The sequence below is a fragment of the Salvelinus sp. IW2-2015 genome, linkage group LG4q.1:29, assembly GCF_002910315.2.
Source record: "Salvelinus sp. IW2-2015 linkage group LG4q.1:29, ASM291031v2, whole genome shotgun sequence".
NCBI classification, from domain to species: Eukaryota; Metazoa; Chordata; class Actinopteri; order Salmoniformes; family Salmonidae; genus Salvelinus; species Salvelinus sp. IW2-2015.
Window position 1 is genome coordinate 61,892,358 of NC_036842.1, and position 18,699 is coordinate 61,911,056.

The window sequence follows — 18,699 nt, forward strand, 5'->3', positions numbered from 1 at the left end:
TTTGTCCTCTCTGTCCACCTGAGCTCCTCAGAAGCTTCTATCTATCACCTGAAGCCATCCGCGTCATGCATCAAAGTCCCCCGATTAATGATGCAATTGATAAGGAGGCTGGAGACTCAAAAGTGCACAGTAACAAATTTCCGATAAAGCATTAGTTCCTTTATAGATATTAGTTTCTGGGTATTCAAATGGTTCCTATTCTTTAACTTTGAATTCCAAGAGCTGTGATATTTGATAAGGATATGGAACCAGCACAATTGGTGTCCCCTCAGTCTTTCTGACATATTGTTTCTCTGATGGTTCGAAGAACATTTTTTACCTTCATCTGCCTATAACAAGTGGCACAAAAGAGAAAGATGGTAGGAGTTGTTAAGAGCATAAAAGAGGGAACCATTATGATTTTGACAAAGTTCATGAGTGTATAATAGCAGTTAATGCAATGAAGGCGCAGGCAGCTTTGTTCGCCAAAGTGTTGAGCGTTTAATAGAATCTGATAGACACGAGTCCTCGGCCCAGAGGACGAAGGGGGACTATGTGCTCATCAAGGAACTCTGCGCTCATCAAGGGAGCCGGGTGCGCTCTAAAGGAATCATTTGTCAATAATTGGCCGTGTCAGTCTCGTTAGACGTTTGATAATGCTGCGGTTCTTTGGGGCCGGCCCGTGAATATCTCAAATGAAACCGCCAGGCAGCATGTGGCAGCAGATCTGGGCTCTCGATAGCACCATTAAGTGCTTTAGAAGTATTTTTGCTGAATTCACACAAAGCAAAAATAGATAAATAAATATGAAAAAGAAAGTGGAACATCAACTGTCAGGGAAGTGATACAGACTATAAGAAATCATTTGTGAGGGTCTCCTCAGCCATCACTGTGGTTAATTCGCTTACTCAAGCAATCGTGTGTGTGTGTGTGTGTGTGTGTGTGTGGTGTGTGTGTGTGTGTGTGTGTGTGGTGGTGTGTGTGTGTGTGTGTTGTGTGTGTGTGTGTGTGTGGTGGTGTGTGTGTGTGGTGTGTGTGTGTGTGTGTGTGTGTGGTGTGTGTGTGTGTGTGTGTGTGGTGGTGTTCCAACAGCCCCTTGCCTTGTAAGTGCTTATCCCAGCACTGTGTTATCCGAAAAATGGTTTTCAAAATGGTGTGTGTAGACTGTTCAGTAGGTGTGTGTCTGATCCCCTCTGTGAGCACATCACTCAGCACTATGGGATTCATTATCTCTTCCACTGAAAGGCCTGGAATGTTTCTAGAGATATTGTGGAATGGTTTATCTCAGAAATATCTCAGAATGGCTGACGTTTATCTGATTGGCTAAATCCTTCATGGCACCACATTCCACTGACCCTCCTTCCCAATTTCCCAATAGCTGCAAAATGGAGACTACACGAAATGTGCATATTCTCAAACACTACTGTATATCAAAGTACACTGTGGTGTGGACCAAGGTTACAGCACCAAGCTTACYTCTCTTGAGTTGTGCCTTACCTACGTTCTGAGTAATAAGGGCACAATATAAAAGCCCAGTAGAGATGCATGGAGATCTCCCCTTAGTTTAGGGAAAGAGTCTCTCCTTGTATCAGCGCAGCGATCTAACCGATTAACACTGTCATGGCCCAGGCTTGTTTGTCCTCATGCTGTACAAAGCCACTGTGACCTTTCAGTCAACTGGTCAGACTTTGCATGTATTCCTGCTATTTCCTTTTTATGCAAATGCAGACTGATCGGTTCCAGGGAGTGGGATTTTGGGTCTCACTGATATTAATAAAGGGAGATTTTGGGGCCCAGGTGAAGATTATGGGAGTTTGGTCTGGTTAGTGATATTAGAGGATRGGACTGGTTAATAGTTCAAATGTACTGGGCTGGCTGTGGAGGGGTCATCATATTACATCTTTGGGTTACTTTTAACCTTCAGTCCCGTTTAGATTAAATTATTCTTGACTATATGGCACATGCAGGAAGGTTCATGTATGAGAAGACTCTCCATGACTATACTCTTGGGGCTGTATCCTGGTTAAAACAGTGTAATAGCATTATGAATGTATACATTTATAATCAAGCTTCACCATCTGAATTTCCAGCAGCTTCTCTGAGTAAGGTATTTTTCCGCACTCTAAAACCACACCGTTTAAGTGAGTGTAATACTGGAATCCAGCATTTATTATTAATCTAAAGATAACACTTCCAGTGCTGAACCTGGAGAGTGGTGGGCAATGGGCTAGGCTGAGAGGAGGAGGGGGAGGTAACGTTAATATTCCCTTTCCTCTGAGAGTGCCTCTCAAAAAGGAGACATCTATCGCTCTCATCCCCCTGCTTTTATTTCCCTTTCAGCTCATCTTAAATTTCCATTATTCACCACAAAAAGCCAAGCCGAGCCTATTCATATGGCTCTGTGACACTGACGGCCCTCCTACACACTCACACACACACTTCAACCAACACTGTTATTAATCATCCCTATCAGTTTCTCACATCTCCCTGCTATTTGCTGTTTAATCACTAAAATAATATAGGGGGTAGAGTGCCTGTTGCCATGGCGACCAAAATTGAAAAGGTCAGGGTGAGTTTATCTTATCAGTGATAGAGAATGGTTACTAATTACAGATAGGTACTACCAGCTTTCAGTCCACTGGGCCCTGCCTTAAAACACTATCAGCAATCCACACCGGCCTGATATTAAAATKATCTACAGTCATCCACACAGACACACCTCGCCCTGGCACTGCACACCACGGCAGACCAGACAGGACCAGACTTTATCAGAGCTAACTAATACTCCAAACTAATGAAACAACCCTGTTTTAATGAGAGCTGTGGTATGTACTCAGCTCAGCTAGTGACTGATGAATTGTGKCTTTTATCTAGGTTATTCCCTCAGCTAAGGGTGATGAATATCCTACTAAAATGTATAAGTATATTTATGACTAATTGCAACTATAGAGGAACCATAGTGCTCATAGTTAATGATGAGACCTAGCTTTCGTGAAAGATCACCAATCATATGGCTTTATTAGGAAGTGATTTATATAGACAACAGAACACTGTAATAATATTTTTGTTACAGCTATAAACTAATAATAACCTGTCGTATTATTTTWAAATATGTAGGGCAATTCCACGGTAACGGAAATCCGCTTTGACTCAGTTTTTTCATTTCAAAATGTATGCCAAACAAACCATTGATTTCAAAGTTGAACACACAATACAACTCTATGCACAGGAACTACTTTTAACAATTTCCGCTGAAAATTYAACCAAAACATTTTTTGTTGAAGAACTGTGCAGATGCAAACTGTGGTAACACAGTTTGCGACCATGTTTTCCAAAAACTCTGTAAAATATCTGTTCCGAATTAAGGTTGGAATATGTCTGCAGAAAGAATGGAGTCAGCTGTGGCACCTTGAGATTATAAAAATCTCTTGGTTATTGAACTACAGTAAATTAAGTGGATTTACACCCGCAAACTAAATTACGGTAACGGAATTACATCATGGGTCCCTGATCTGTACTACACAGAAATGCATAATTATGGATATGAATGTCATTCTCCTCATGTTTCACAGGTTTTGGACAGCGCAGCACAGTAGAGCACAGTGCATGAACATCCAGTGTCGGTCGGTGCTCAGYKGGTGAGGATTCTGGTTAAAGTAATTGGAAAGAGAGGGGGCTCATGGGTAGGTGTCAGTAAGAGATTGACATTAACTGGAGAGCGGGAGAGAAAGGCAGAGARGGATAGAGCRAGGGAGGGGTTGTCCAGATTKACTTTTTTAATAGTCTGTGGTTTGACCACCAGACGACAGAAAGGGAAAGAGAACAGTTATGAGCTGAACGTAATAGTATGCCAGTGGAAGGGAGGACAGTACAGGTGACCCAACTGTGGTTTGTGATTATTATGAGTTGTTATTGTAGCCCATTCATTTGCAGTTATTTATTTTATTGGTAATGTCGTTACCAATTACGAGTTTTAATCACTTAATAATTCATTAACAAAATTGATATCAGTGAAATCACTATAGCTAATTGGTAGGTCTACCATTACTTGTTACTTAGAGGGAGAGATTACAAAATATGTGAATTATTTGTAACGGAATTACAAGGCAATATTTCTTAAACTTACAGAAGGTAATCAATTTCACCAAAATGAAATGTACGTTAACATTTATTGTGTTCTGATGTATTTCTGATACCTTTTAAGACTTTTTCTGGTAGATGTTCTCTAAGACCCTTTTCCATCTGTTTATCCAGAAATCAAAGCCATTACTTATGCCTAATTTTTAAGATGGAATATGGTTGAAAAATGTATCTAGGCCTTAATTTCCCCAAAATATAGGCTCTTAGGTTTCATTTGACACCCAATTTGATATGCTCACATGTTGGTGCTCATTTCTTTTTTCAATGGGAATACCCAGCATTTAGCTTTATTGCATTTTGTACCCGTAATAACTATGTTTGTAATCAAGACGTTTTTGTTTTAATGAACGTGTGTGGGAACTACAAGGTGTGAGCCTATTATACAGCTACTTTTTATAACTAGTTATCCATTGTGGTTATTTTAGTAAATCATATACCATATATTCAAATGGTATGTGTTTATGTATGTTTGTGCATTCAATTGTGGGTGTGTGTGGGTGTGTACTGTGTATGTTCACTTGTTTCTCTACACTCTTACAGTTATCATCTTTGACATTTGGCTGTACTCCCCCATATCTTCCCATCATCTGAGAAGAACACATTTTTCCCATCAGAAATCCCGTTGTGACTTTTTGCGTTCGAGGGGTGCTGATACTTCCTTTTGCAACCAGGGAAGATGCATAGATGTGAGTGCATCTTTTCTGAGCTGCGTTCCCTCTCCCCCTTCTGGATGTTATCAGAGCAGTGAGGGCTACAGTGATGCCCTGCCTCTTGAAAATACCCCCTTTCTTTGCTGCTGCCAGCCATGCAGTGGGTTATATTTAACAAGCTAACCCCATGCTATCTCCTCTACATCCCCTCTACATGCTCCACAGAGTTATCACACTCACACTCCCAGGATCTTTATTTGTATTTTTTAAGCCATGTGACAGGAGGGATAGATAACATTTCAACTGCCATCTTCTCCTCCGCCCCTTTTTTTTACTCTCCGTGTCCCTTTTTTCCCGCTCTCTGCCCTTCTTTTTTTGGGCCTTTCAATTTATTTTTGTTGATCTCTAAATCTAAAATTTGTTGTTAGACCGATATAAACTGACATGGTCCTATGGTCATATGATCATGCAATCCCTCAGTAAGTTACAGTTGGATGTAGTGATGTGGAAGACTAGTGTTATTGTATATGCTGGCTCTATGCAGCTCCTCTATTTCCAGGGTTTCTCTTCAGGGGGTAGTWGCAGTAACCACTGTGTTGAGTGTTTTTATATTCTTTTAGGATGTATAATTAAGTCATAACAATTACTGGAGAGCCATAAAAGCGTATTGTGGTTTAACAGGWTATGTGCAGATATTACACATCTTAGAAATACACAGTTGTGACTTCCACAGGGCAGTCGGTATACTGAGTGGGTTAAAGAGCAGGTGCGTACTCACTAAACAATACTAAGAGAACAGTAGGCTATGATACTGCCGTTCTTAGTAAGCAAATACATTGTGTAGTTAACTCCATTTTAAAGGTACTCAAACACTGTAGATACAAGCCAGAACAATTTGGATATCAAAGCATAGAGAGATCACAGTGATCCAATAGCTTGCGTAAAGCAGCGTTAAGTGGATAAAAGCAGCTAGGCCGTGAGTCGAGGCCTCTAATCGTCTCYTATCAGGGCTGTATCAGTCTAGTCTAAACCCTAACCCCCAACACGTTCACTGGGGGTCACTTTCGCTCCAGCTTCCCAGCAGCCTCTGCACTTTGAGCACTGTTTTTGGTGATCCAAATCTGGGCAGTTTTTTATTCTTCTCTGGCTCTGGGATGTGTTTAGTCTCTCGCGCTAGCAGAAACATCTGTGTAAGTGTTTGTCTGTTGGAGCAGTGGCAACGGTTGTAGGCCCCTCTGGTTGGAGAGTTAAGCTAAGGCCTCAGGGTCAACGCTCGGATAAGACGGCCAACCGAAGGCCACTTCAGACAAAAAGAGAGGAGGAGATAGAACGAGGCTCAGGAGGAGGAGGTGCTTAGATCTCCTGCTGGTTTCTGTCAGAGCTTTGAGAGCGTTAGTGGAGGAGAAATGGCAGTGGGTTGAGGCTTCTCTCCTCTTCTCCTCTCCTCTGCATACCATCATAATCATTYCCCCTCCCATCTTTATTCAGGGTTAAGATCAAGGAGGAGAGCGGTGGAGGGATTGCAATCATCCTCCTCTTATGAGATCTCTCACATATTCCCTCCCACATAAGTAATTACTAAGGGGATGATTCTAACTTGACTCACTCAGATGTCTTTCTTTGTTTGCACGTCCAGTTCCATTCTTGTAGTGGTGTTGCTCTGAAAATGGATGGCACAGAGAAAAACTGGCACCAAACTAAAAGTTAGGATATGAACTACTCAGACCTGTGTAGATTTACTTAAGCGTGCGTGTAATTGGCATAAAAGGCCATGTTAGGATCCAAGCCAAGTTATGAGTTTGGCCCTAAGATCTTATACACACTTGACACAAAATGACCTAATTTCTATGAGAATGTGTGTGGAAATTGTCATCGGTGCTCAAGGACACTTCCTATATARCATGTGAGAGTCTGATAAAGAATATGCAACAATATCACTGATATTTAGCCTTCCAGACTAGAGTGTGGAGAGATTGTTCTACTGTGGTTTCTGTTTTGGAAAATAAGAGTCAAACTTAAGATCTACTGACCTTGTGTGTGTGAGTGAGGGAGGGTATAGYGACCCCTTTACGACCCCCTAGTGATGCCTATAATAATGCGCATTTTGATTCGAAAAAGTGCATCTCTTTTCAATTGGCTCAGCAAGCTATTTACTTGGTTTCAACGTACAGATCCACAGCTGGACGCTATAGTCCCCAGAATCACTACCTATTTATGGCTCCTATACTAAGGAGAAGGATACATTTTCAAACCTCTTGTACCTTATTTGTGTATGTTGGAAGTCCAGCGCATTAGATTTATGTGAAATAGGGTATGTATTAGGATCATAAGATGGCGGAAGATGTTATTGCAAAAGGTCCCTCTATCCAGTTTCCACACACACACACACACACACACACACACACACACACACACACACACACACACACACACACACACACTAGTCAAAAATTTGAATTGGAGGGGTGTGTGTCTGTGTGCGTCAGTATACCCACTCAGTGGCCTTGCTGGTTGTTCAGGATAGATAGGGAGCAGTGCAATAAGTAGTTGATTCAACCCCCCCCCCCCCCCCCCCCCCCCGCCCCTCTCCCCATGGATCTTGGGAACGGTGGGAAAGTTAAAATCTGCTGCTATTTTCAATCTTTTATCAGGGCGCTTATCGCCTGGCTCTTGTCTGCATGCCTGGCTTCAATAGTCCAGGGTCTCGGCTCAAGCCGCCTGGCAACTCAACTCCCCCTGGTTCTCCCCTCGTGCTCTGCTCTGGCTGTACTCTCTGCCCAAGAGCAAATATGACCATGGAGAGGGGATCGAGTAGGACAGTGTCCTTTTTTCTTATTTAGGGAAAATTGTTGTCAATGTTTTTCATGGTGGTTGTTTTTGTGTCTGTCTTGTTTTTGGAGGTTGTGTCTGTGTGTGAGTGAGACATGTATTCATAATAACCCTCCTACGTACAGGCAGCGTGATGCAAAACCTTCTCTTAAAATGAAATGAMATTTTAAACACAAGAAAACAGGTGCACATACAGTACACAATTTTCCCTTTAGACAACACAACACACACATTCTTACATACAGTACATCCTGTGTGAGTGGATTGTAGGCCCTGCCCTCCTATATAACCTCTATGGGGTAGTATCATGGTCTTGATAATAATGACCATCTTTCACCGGGAGAGTGTTTGATGAGGTGCCAAGTAGGAACCGTTGTGATGTGTGTCTAGGGAGGGAGGGGACATCATTCCACATACTGTATCCTAGAGAGGGAACATATACTACACTGGTCATATAAGAACCTCATTATGATTATGAAGTGTCATATATATATATATATATAATATACATTTTAAACCTGTTGAACATTACTGTTAGATGTTACTATTTTGCTAACTGTTAATGCTTTAACAGTTACTGTAATTACAAGTAGATGAACAAGGACAGTGAGGTTTATAGTCAAATAACTAAAATGGTTGAGAGGTCACCAGGTCATAGCTAGGTCACACAGCTAGATGTTGCTGTGCTCTTGAATGTTCCATACCGGAAACCTGTTGAATTTTAAGCCGTGTGAAATGTATTGACAAATGCAAATTCTCTGATAATAATCTGTATTCTGCACCCAAACAAGGGTGATGAAATCTTGTTAAATGTCCTTGCAATTACAGATATTGTTTTATACCTCACCATTCACCATGTACCTTGGTGCACACAATGCTGTTTTGATGCCATTGATGTGGGGAATATACTGTATCTCAAGGTGTAWGGCGTGGTTGGTATAACAAGTGTCTTAAACAACCTGCTTTCCCACCCTGCTGCCCATGAAGTGTCACACAATCTGGACTCATCTGAAAATTCTGTGTTAGTAGGTACTAGTGTAGCTAGTGCAGCTAGATGAAAAAGTGAGAATGTAAAAAAAGTGAATGTAATGCTGTTAGTGTGTATGAGGCTCAAAGACGCTTGGACTCTATCAGGGMTAAAAACACCATGTTCCAACATGGAAAACAAGAGGAAGATTTATTTTAGCCCAGCAGAAATGTCCTCTTGAGAGGTGGTGCTATCTGATAGATTGGTGTGAAGAGGTTTGTTGATCTCCCCTTGCAGGGGTAGTTTTTCTCTCATGGGGGCATGAAGTATACCCCTGTACTGGACAATCCATCACTGGCGATGTTGGGCAGTGGGTAACCTTGGTGCTATCTACCATCACACCTGCCCACTCAGGGCCCACAGAGTGATATCCAGGCAGAAGGAAGCTGGTTTCCCTCCATGTTACTGACTCCTTCCTGTTTTCCTTCCCTAGTCCCGTTCTCTTTCTGTGGGTTCATTCACCCCGTCGTCTCCCCTGGACCATTATCAGGGAGAGAGCTCCTGCTCATTAAGGAGTTAATTTTCTCCCTCCTATCTCTGATTTGTATAGTGAACCTAAAGCACTGTGAATTCTTTAAATGTATTTTGTGTTATCAAAARGAGAAAAAGGGGAAATGGGGGATATTTAATCGTTTAAGTAKTCTTCCTGGGGAACTATGCTTTTTTTTCTTCTCTCTTCCCAGTAATGTAAAGAAATCCTGCTGAAGCCGCCCAGCTCAGTAATTCAGTTTTTAAAGCAATGAAGAAAAAAAAAATAGAATGACTTGATGAAATTCCACTATCAGCTCCGAACCAATATGCAAAATATCTCGCTGGAAATCAAATAGCTATTATGTTTTCATTTCCACGTCGGCGTATTTGCTTAATGAAGAGGAGACAGATCAGACCAGCAGAGAGAGTCTGCAGGAGCCGATAACCGAGAACGGCTCCCAGCTATCCGCACAGAGTGACGCTCCCAGTCATAGCGTTTTTTTTCTGAGAGCGAGGGAGGGGTGGTGGGGGGGGGTAGAGAGAGGGAGAGGAAGAAAGTGGGAGAGCAAGAATATAAAAGAGAGATGGCAGGGTGGAAAGGGGAGAAATGGGGGGATGATTATATACTGTAGGATGGAGTGAGGGATGTAGTAAAGGGAAAAGAGAGATTTAATTTGGGGAGATGTAAAGGAAAGGGGGGGGTGTGTTTGTCAAAGCTTCTGTACCTCAGTGCTCTGTCCGGGGATTTAACTGTTTGATGTTTGACGTCCTGCTGTCACGTGGTCCACGTTTGGGATCAGGCGGGCCCTGTTTGAAGTGCTCCAATGCCCTGTGCACATGAATATCATTGCCACACATTATCATCATATTATAATCACACTCATTATCATAAGTATTATAATCAGTCATTCGTATGATTTCACTGATGKCGTTGACAGACATTTTATGCAGAWATATTTTTCTATTTAGTTGCAGGCTATAGCTCTCATATCTTTTCTGACTGTTTAGTCTGGCTGTGGTTTGACAGAGAGTTCTGCTCACAGGAATGCTACTTATTTATAAAGTGATGGAATGACATGACATGCAGCCACTAAAATATGGAAGACTTATTTTCTCTTCCACAACCCCAATATTCTACATACAACCTGTGTTTTATGGGAAGAAAAGTATGTAGTGTACCAACCATACTAATTTCCCATTCATCCCCATATACAGTCATTATAGAGTGTGTGACTGCCCTCTGGGMTGTGGATCCTCTCTATAGCCTCTGTGGGCCTGGGTCTTCACTGAGGGCTGGTGAGGCAGCTAGGGAGTGGTATGGTAATTCTAAACCCAGGTAGAGTGGTGTGCCGGGCCCCAGCCTGTTTCAGAGCCTCCATCTCCCTGACTCTCTACACCTGTCTGTCTGCAGTCGGTCCAGAGTGAGTCCCTGCCACTCATCTGCTGTCAGGGCAGTGAGAGCGCAGAGCAGTGTAGCCCAGAGGCCCTCGGGCTTATCTGCGACGTCAGGGATTGTGGTCACCTGTGGCGCCCATCACCCTACTGCACTCTGGTCCTTCATCTGTCTGCAGAGTACTCAATCATCATCGCATGAGATTTGAATATCACCAGGATTTCATATCAAATCAAATGTTTTTAGTCACATGCGCCGAATACAACAGGTGAAGAAGACCTTGCAGTGAAATGCTTACTTACGAGCCCTTAAACAACAATGCAGTTTAAAAAATAAATAAGAAATAAAAAGTAACAAGTAAGTAAAGAGTTGCAGTAAAATAACAATAGCGAGACTATACAGGGGGTTACCGGTATAGAGTCAATGTGCGGGGGCACCGGTTAGTCGGTAATTGAGGTAATATGTACATGTACACTACCGTTCAAAAGTTTGGGGTCACTTAGACATTTCCTTGTTTTTGAAAGAGAAGCAAAACAAAATTGTCCATTAAAATAGCATCAAATGTATCAGAAATACAGTGTAGACATTGTTAATGTTGTAAATGACTATTGTAGCTAAAAACGTCCTTTTACATTTTTTTTAAAATGGAATATCTACATAGGTGTACAGAGGCCCATTATCGCAAAACACCAGTCTCAACGTCAACAGTGAAGAGGCGACTTCGGGATGCTGGCCTTCTAGGCAGAATGGCAAAGAAAAAGCCATATCTCAGACTGACCAATAAAAAGAAAAGGTTAAGAGGGGCAATAGAACACAGTCACTGGACAGAGGAACTCTGCCTAGAAGGCCAGCATCCCGGAGCCGCCTCTTCACTGTTGACGTTGAGACTGGTGTTTTGCGAGTACTATTTAATGAAGCTGCCAGTTGAGGACTTGTGAGGCGTTTGTTTCTCAAACTAGACACTAATGTACCTGTCTCTTATACACATCTAGATGTGTATAAGAGACAGGTACAGAGCGTTGTACCAGATCTTCAGTTTCTTGATATTTCTCGCATGGAATAGCTTTCATTTCTCAGAACAGGAATAGACTGACGAGTTTCAGAAGGAAGTTCTTTGTTTCTGGACATTTTGAGCCTGTAATCGAACCCACAAATGCTGATGCTTCAGATAATCAACTAGTCAAAAGAAGGCCAGTTTTATTGCTTCTTTAATCAGGACAACAGTTTTCAGCTGTGCTAACATCATTGCAAAAGGGTTTTCTAATGATCAATTAGCCTTTTAAAATGATCATCTTGGGTTAGCTAACACAAAGTGCCATTGGAACACAGGAGTGATGGTTGCTGATAATGGGCCTCTGTACGCCTATGTAGATATTCCATTAAAAGTCAGATATTTCCAGCTACAATAGTAATTTACAACATTAACAATGTCTACACTGTATTTCTGATCAATTTGATGTTATTTTAGTGGCCAGAAAATGTGCGTTTCTTAAAGAAAACAAGGACATTTCTAAGTGACCCCCAAAAAATGGAACAGTAGTGTAGGTAGAGTTATTTAAGTGACTTTGCATAGATGATAACAACAGAGAGTAGTAGTAGCAGTGTAAAAGAAGGGTGGGGTGGTGCGGTGCGGGGTAATGCAAATAGTCTGGGTAGCCATTACATGTTCAGGAGTCTTATGGCTTGGGGGTAGAAGCTGTTTAGAAGCCTCTTGGACCTAGACTTGGCGCTCCGGTACTGCTTGCCGTGCGGTAGCAGAGAGAACAATCTATGACTAGGATGGCTGGAGTCTTTGACAATTTTTAGGGCCTTCCTCTGACACGGCCTGTTATAGAGGTCCTGGATGGCAGGAAGCTTGGCCCCATTGATGTCCTGGGCTGTACGCACAMCCCTCTGTAGTGCCTTGCGGTCAGAGGCCGAGCAGYTGCCATACCAGGAAGTGATGCAACCAGTCAGGGTACTTTCGATGGTGCAGCTGTAGAAACTTTTGAGGATCTGAGGACCCATGSMWATTCTTTTCAGTCTCCTGAGGGGGAATAGGTTTTGTCATGCCCTCTTCATGACTGTCTTGGTGTGCTTGGACCATGTTAGTTTGTTGGTGATGTGGACAGCAAGGAACTTGACACTCTCAACCTGCTCCACTACAGCCCTGTCGATGAGAATGGGGGTGTGCTCGGTCCTCTTTTTCCTGTAGTCCACAATCATCTCCTTAGTCTTGATCACGTTGTTGTCCTGGCAACACACGGCCAGGTCTCTGACCTCCTCCCTATAGGCTGWCTCGTCATTGTCGGTATTCAGGCCTACCACTGTTGTGTCATCGGCAAACTTAATGATTGTGTTGTAGTCGTGCCTGACCGTGCAGTCATGAGTGAACAGGGAGTACAGGAGGGGACTGAGCATGCATCCCTGAGGGGCCACTGTGTTGAGGATCAGCGTGGCAGATGTGTTGTTACCTACCCTTACCACCTGGGGGCGGCCCATCAGGAAGTCCAGGATCCAGTTGCAGAGGGAGGTGTTTAGTCCCAGAGTCCTTAGCTTAGTGATGAGCTTTGAGGGAACTATGGTGTTGAATGCTGAGCTGTAGTCAATGAATAGCATTCTCACATAGGTGTTCCTTTTGTCCAGGTGGGAAAGGGCAGTGTGGACTGCAATAGAGATTGCATCATCTTTGGATCTGTCAGGGTGGTATGCAAATTGGGGTTGATCTAGGGTTTCTGGGATAATGGTGTTGATGTGAGCCTTGACCAGCCTTTCAAAGTACTTCATGGTTACAGACATGAGTGCTACGGGTCGGTAGTCATTTAGGCAGGTTACCTTTGTSTTCTTCGGCACAGGCACTATGGTGGTCTGTTTAAAACATGTTGGTATTACAGACTCGGACAGGGAGAGGTTGACAATGTCAGTGAAGACACTTGCCAGTTGGTTAGTGCATGCCCGTAGTACACGTCCTGGTAATCCGTCTGGCCCTGCGGCCTTGTGAATTTTGACCTATTTAAAGGTCTTACTCACATGGGCTGCGGAAAGCATGATCACACAGTCTTCCGGAACAGATAGTGCTCTCATGCATGTTTCAGTGTTATTTGCCTCGAAGCGAGCATAGAAGTAGTTTAGCTCGTCTGGTAGGCTTGTGTCAGTGGSCAGCTTGCGGTTGTGCTTCCCTTTAGTCTGTAAACGTTTGCAAGCCTTGCCACATCTGACTAGCGTCAGAGCCGGTGTAGTGCGATTTGATCTTAGTCCTGTTGATGCTTTGCCTGTTTGATGGTTTGTCGGAGAGCATAGCAGGATTTCTTATAAGCTTCCAGGTTAGAGTCCTGCTCCCTGAAAGCTGCAGCTCTAGCATTTAGCTCAGTAAGGATGTTGTCTGTAATCCATGGCTTCTGGTTGGGGAATGTATGTTCGATCACTGTGGGGATGACATCATCGATGCACTTATTGATGAACCAATGACTGTAGTGTACTCCTCAATGCCATTGGAAGAATCCTGGAACATATTCCAGTCTGTGCTAGCAAAACAATCCTGTAGCTTAGCATCTGCTTCATCTGACCACTTTTTTTATTGACCGACTCACTGGTGCTTCCTGCTTTAATTTTTGCTTGTAAGCAGGAATCAGGAGGATATAATTATGGTCAGATTTGCCAAATGGAGGGCGAGGRAGAGTTTTGTATGCGTCTCTGGACCACATTTACTCCAAACACAGTTTTATTTTTTTTATTTTTTTGTCTCTGGTTGCACATTTAATATGCTGATAGAAATTTGGTTATATGGATTTAAATTTCCCTGTATTAAAGTCCTCCGCCACTAGGAGCGCTGCGTCTGGCTGAGCGTTTTCCTGTTTGCTTATGGCGGAATACAGCTTATTGAGTGCCAGCATTTGTCTGTGGTGGTATGTAGACTGCTACGAAAAATACAGATAAACTCTCTAGGTTTGTAGTGTGGTCTACAGCTTATCATGAGATACTCTAACTCAGGTGAGCAAAACCTTGAGACTTCCTTAGATATCGTGCACCAGCTGTTATTTACAAAAATACATAGTTCGCCACCCCTTGTCTTACCAGACACCGCTGTTCTATCCCACCGATACAGCGTATAACCAGCCAGCTGTCGTCGTTCAGCCACGACTCCGTGAAGCATAAGATATTACAGTTTTTAATGTCCCGTTTGTAGTTTAGTCTTTCGCGTAGGTCATCGATTTTATTTTCCAAAGATTGTACATTTGCAAGCAGTACGGAAGGTACTGGGGGTTTATTCGATCGCCTACGATTTCTCAGAAGGCAGCTTGMCCTCTGACCCTTTTTCTCCGCCTTCACGCAAATGACTGGGATCTTGACCTGTTCCCGGGAAAGCCGTATGTCATTCACGTCGCGCTCGTCAGACTCGTTAAAAGAAAAATAGTATTCTGCCAGTTCGTGGTGAGCAATCACTGTTCTGATGTCCACARTTTTCGGCCATAAGAGACGGTAGCAGCAATATTATGTACAAAATAAGTAAAAAAAAGAAGTTACAAATAATGCAAAGAAACAAACAAAAAAACACAATTGGTTAGGAACACGTAAAACGTCAGCGTTCTTCTCCGGCACCGTCTTTGGTCCTTTAAATACGGTACAGGTGCTGTTACTTGGTATCACCGTCAAATTCTATAAATTTAGCTAGWTTTTTGTAATTTACGGCGTAATCAATGAAGTCATTCCTCATTACTTGCCTCGGATCAAAGGAAATATATTTTTTATTTCACCTAGATATCAAGTTAGAGAAATCAATCCGATCGCATGGACTACATTTTTTGCAAAGTATAACAAAGCTGAATTCTGATAATTGAAGTACGCTTTAAACCCTCTTGGGGGTTCAAGCTTGAAAGACCTGATAGAACTGAAGTTAAAATAATATTTACTCAATCCTTCGTCATTCCCTTTAGTCTGATCAATAAGAGGCTCCTCTTCAGCATGTGACTCTATGTCAGGTAGCCCAGTTCCCTCTTCAAGAGGGAAGGGGCCTCTCTCACTCACTCTAAATATCCTCCTTTAAGGTTTTCTTCTTTYTCACAAGTGTCTGATTGTCTGATACAAGTAGCGCTTCTCTTCTTGTTCTGCTGTTTTGTAAGATGATTATTAGTATAAGAGCTTGCGAGGCGCGGCGACTGTTTAATCAGGCGTGTTGAGCATGCAGGTTTGATGTGTTGTCTCTGTGTTTAATCACCGCTGCTGAGCACACAGGTTTGATGTGTTGTCTCTGTGTTTAATCACCGCTGCTGAGCACACAGGTTTGATGTGGACGGCAAGTTAATAAAGCAGTATCTCCTCTGCCTTCATCAGCTCAACACTTTGTTCTGTGCTGTATTAGAGTGGCAGATGGAGTTGGAGGCTGCTCTGAGTTTCCCCCCACCCCGCTCTCTTTCTTTTTCACTCTTTATGATGAAAATTCTGTGTCACAGATGCATGCAGGTTAGTGTGTGTCTGTGTGAGTGCACGCACATGAATGACTTGAGACTTATTTCAGAATTTGGCTAATGGTATCAGTTCAGGTTATATACTACATGTTTCAATACTTGATTGACAGTCCAGACATTTGCTCCTCAAATTATACTYGGCGACATCTCTCCATTGTGTGACATATTTCTGTGTTGTTTTCAGTTACTTAATATACCTAATATGATTGGTTAACAAATTCATTTATTTTTTATTAAGWCTAATTCTGAATTGTTTAACAGTCCATTTATTCAGTGAGTTTTAAACAATTTGTGGTTATAACTTTTGAAAAGTTCAGATGATGTAGGATGGTAAAATGCTTATCAAGTAACCTGTACTATCCTTTCTTCCAACTATCCCTAGGGAAAAATATTATATTTTTTTGTGGATAAATGAGRCAAAAGTTTAAACTTATTCCCCACAATTTGATGTCTGAAAGCAGTGATGCGGCGATTGATTMATTAAACCAGAACAGTAATGATGAAAGAAATCATAATTCAAACTTACATTTTTAACAAGAAATATAATTGGAATTTTATACAGAGAAGTCCCTTTGTACAATTATGATTAAAAGAAAATTAATTGTATGAAAATGTCCTCACAGATACTGAAAATTTGATCTACCAAAGCTCAAGCCACATAATTCTAAAATATTGTGTTTGGGATCAATCTTTTTTCTTTCATCTTTTTTTAYTTAGTATTAAGGTCCAAATCTAACTGTTAATTTTATCTGAAACAGTGAACCATGCAGGCGTGGAAGTCAAAATTAGCCTAAAGATGTTTAATTTACAAAGACAGAAACACTTTGTCAGGCAGCGATTGTTTCCAAGCATTATCTCTGCCTCGTTTTAATTGCTTGGAAGTGAAATTAACAGAATTAGAAAAATTGCCTTTCTCTTTTTCTACAAGACTCTTTATTCACGGGTATTGTTGTGTGCTTTGTATAGATTATAGGCCTTTTTGTTCTAGGAGTGTAAATATATACGCCCCCAGTCATGGCTTTAGCTTGGAACAATCCCACTTCGCTCATCACAACCTCATGGGAATTAATTGACAAACTATGGGGTAAAATCCCATTTTAATATCCAGTATTAATTTGACAAAAATGTACTTGTTTAAAATTTGTGTTGTGCCCCAAGACTTAATTGCAATGCCTTTGTTTGCGTTTGTTGTTTATTTTCTCCCATGGTAATCAGTAGAATAACCATTTATACCGATTTGACGGTTCCTAATCGTCTTTATGGAATAGGGCCGGAGATGAATGAATAATCTCTGTGCTCTCCTGGGAATAGGCTGTAACGTTATGTCTACAGAGAGTTGTGGCATCCAATCCGATTTGAAATACTGGTGGGCTTTCATAATTAGAGTGGTCTCATGTAGAACCTTTTCTGTGTGTGACAGTAGAGTGAAAGCATGTGAGGAGAGAGCTGTTCCCGACCTGCACCAATAGAATGAGACGGTGATGATGGGGATTGGGTCTGATGAAAACAAGGAAAGGTTTTGTGTTCTCWTCCTTGGTTTTACTTAGTCTGGATTATAATTATTAGGAGAATGCATATCAATTAATTTTATTATTTTAAAGCATTATTATTATTAAAGCATGATATTATTATGCTTTAATTTAGGCTATCCTCACCGGTCTAAAATAGCTCAGCAACATAATCGGCAGGTAGTCAGCAGGGATTATAGAAATACAATATCAGGTGTGAGTTAATTATCTTATGACATTAGTAAAACCGCTTTAGTGTACCAAATATAAAATGTATTAMAAATGGTGCATTCAGGGAATAGCACTTCATTTCTTCACACATTACTGAATCTGTTGTGCAGAATTTGATATCCTTAATTTTTTGGGGCACTCCTAATTCCATGAGATCAATTTTACAAGGGACATGAAATGAAAAATGTAATCACTTCAGAGCTTTCTGTTCAGTAATCTCTACTGAGGAGTGACAGCACAATATTCTAGTTTCACTGTATTTCATTCAAATGGCTAAATATATAGTCATGAATTGGGGTATGGATTCCTTCACCTGATGTTATTGTGCTGTGGGTTTGTGGTTAATGCCTTCATATAAAGATTTTCAATTCAATTAAATGTTCCCTCTTGTTTCTTCTGTAAGGTTCTATTGGCGACCTGGAGGGTGGTGAGGACAACGCACCTGACGACGTCAGCCTATCAGGCGATGAGGGCGGAGCCTCAGACTCAGCAGAATGTGACAGCTCCAGTACACCACCATATACCCCCCTGTACAATGAAGGTGAGCTCTCTCAGCCCKGGGCAGCACTGAGAAACATACAGCTATCCTCTTATAACCATGCAACACAACTCAGTGAGTACCTGGTGGCATCTGAGCAGATCCACTGCTTCTCACGTTTTAGCTCATGGCTGGTCCTGTAGCTTGCTGAGATGCTGTGAATGACCTGACTCTCTGCCACTATTGCCAAACGGCTCATATGCCACTCAAATACTACTGCCATTGGCAGTTCCCTGGTTTTCCTCACTGAACCATTGCATTTGATTCTGCCCCAGGGCATGAACACTTCTTGGCAAGTGCCCTGTTTCATTCTGTGGAACTATCTGTGGTGAGCTCATCRTTTCAGTTGATTCATACAATGGTTGTCTTCTGTGATGGCACCAGGATCTTGGAGATATATTGATAGCGTCGTCTCACTCCTCAGTCTTCTGTCTAGGTCTGTCATATTTTTTCTAGTAATTATTTATCTATTCGGCTGTCTTCACTACA

At 41.9% G+C, this 18,699-nt stretch overlaps 1 protein-coding gene across 1 annotated transcript in view; it reads left to right on the top strand.

Annotated features, from left to right (window-relative positions):
* Window positions 1-18,699, top strand: part of LOC111962325 (zinc finger protein ZFPM1) — a 62,977-nt gene that overhangs the window by 22,395 nt on the left and 21,883 nt on the right. The window contains exon 2 of the mRNA XM_023985335.2: window positions 18,076-18,213. Within this exon, the coding sequence (XP_023841103.1) occupies window positions 18,076-18,213 (138 nt within the window). The remainder of the gene's footprint in view (window positions 1-18,075; window positions 18,214-18,699) is intronic.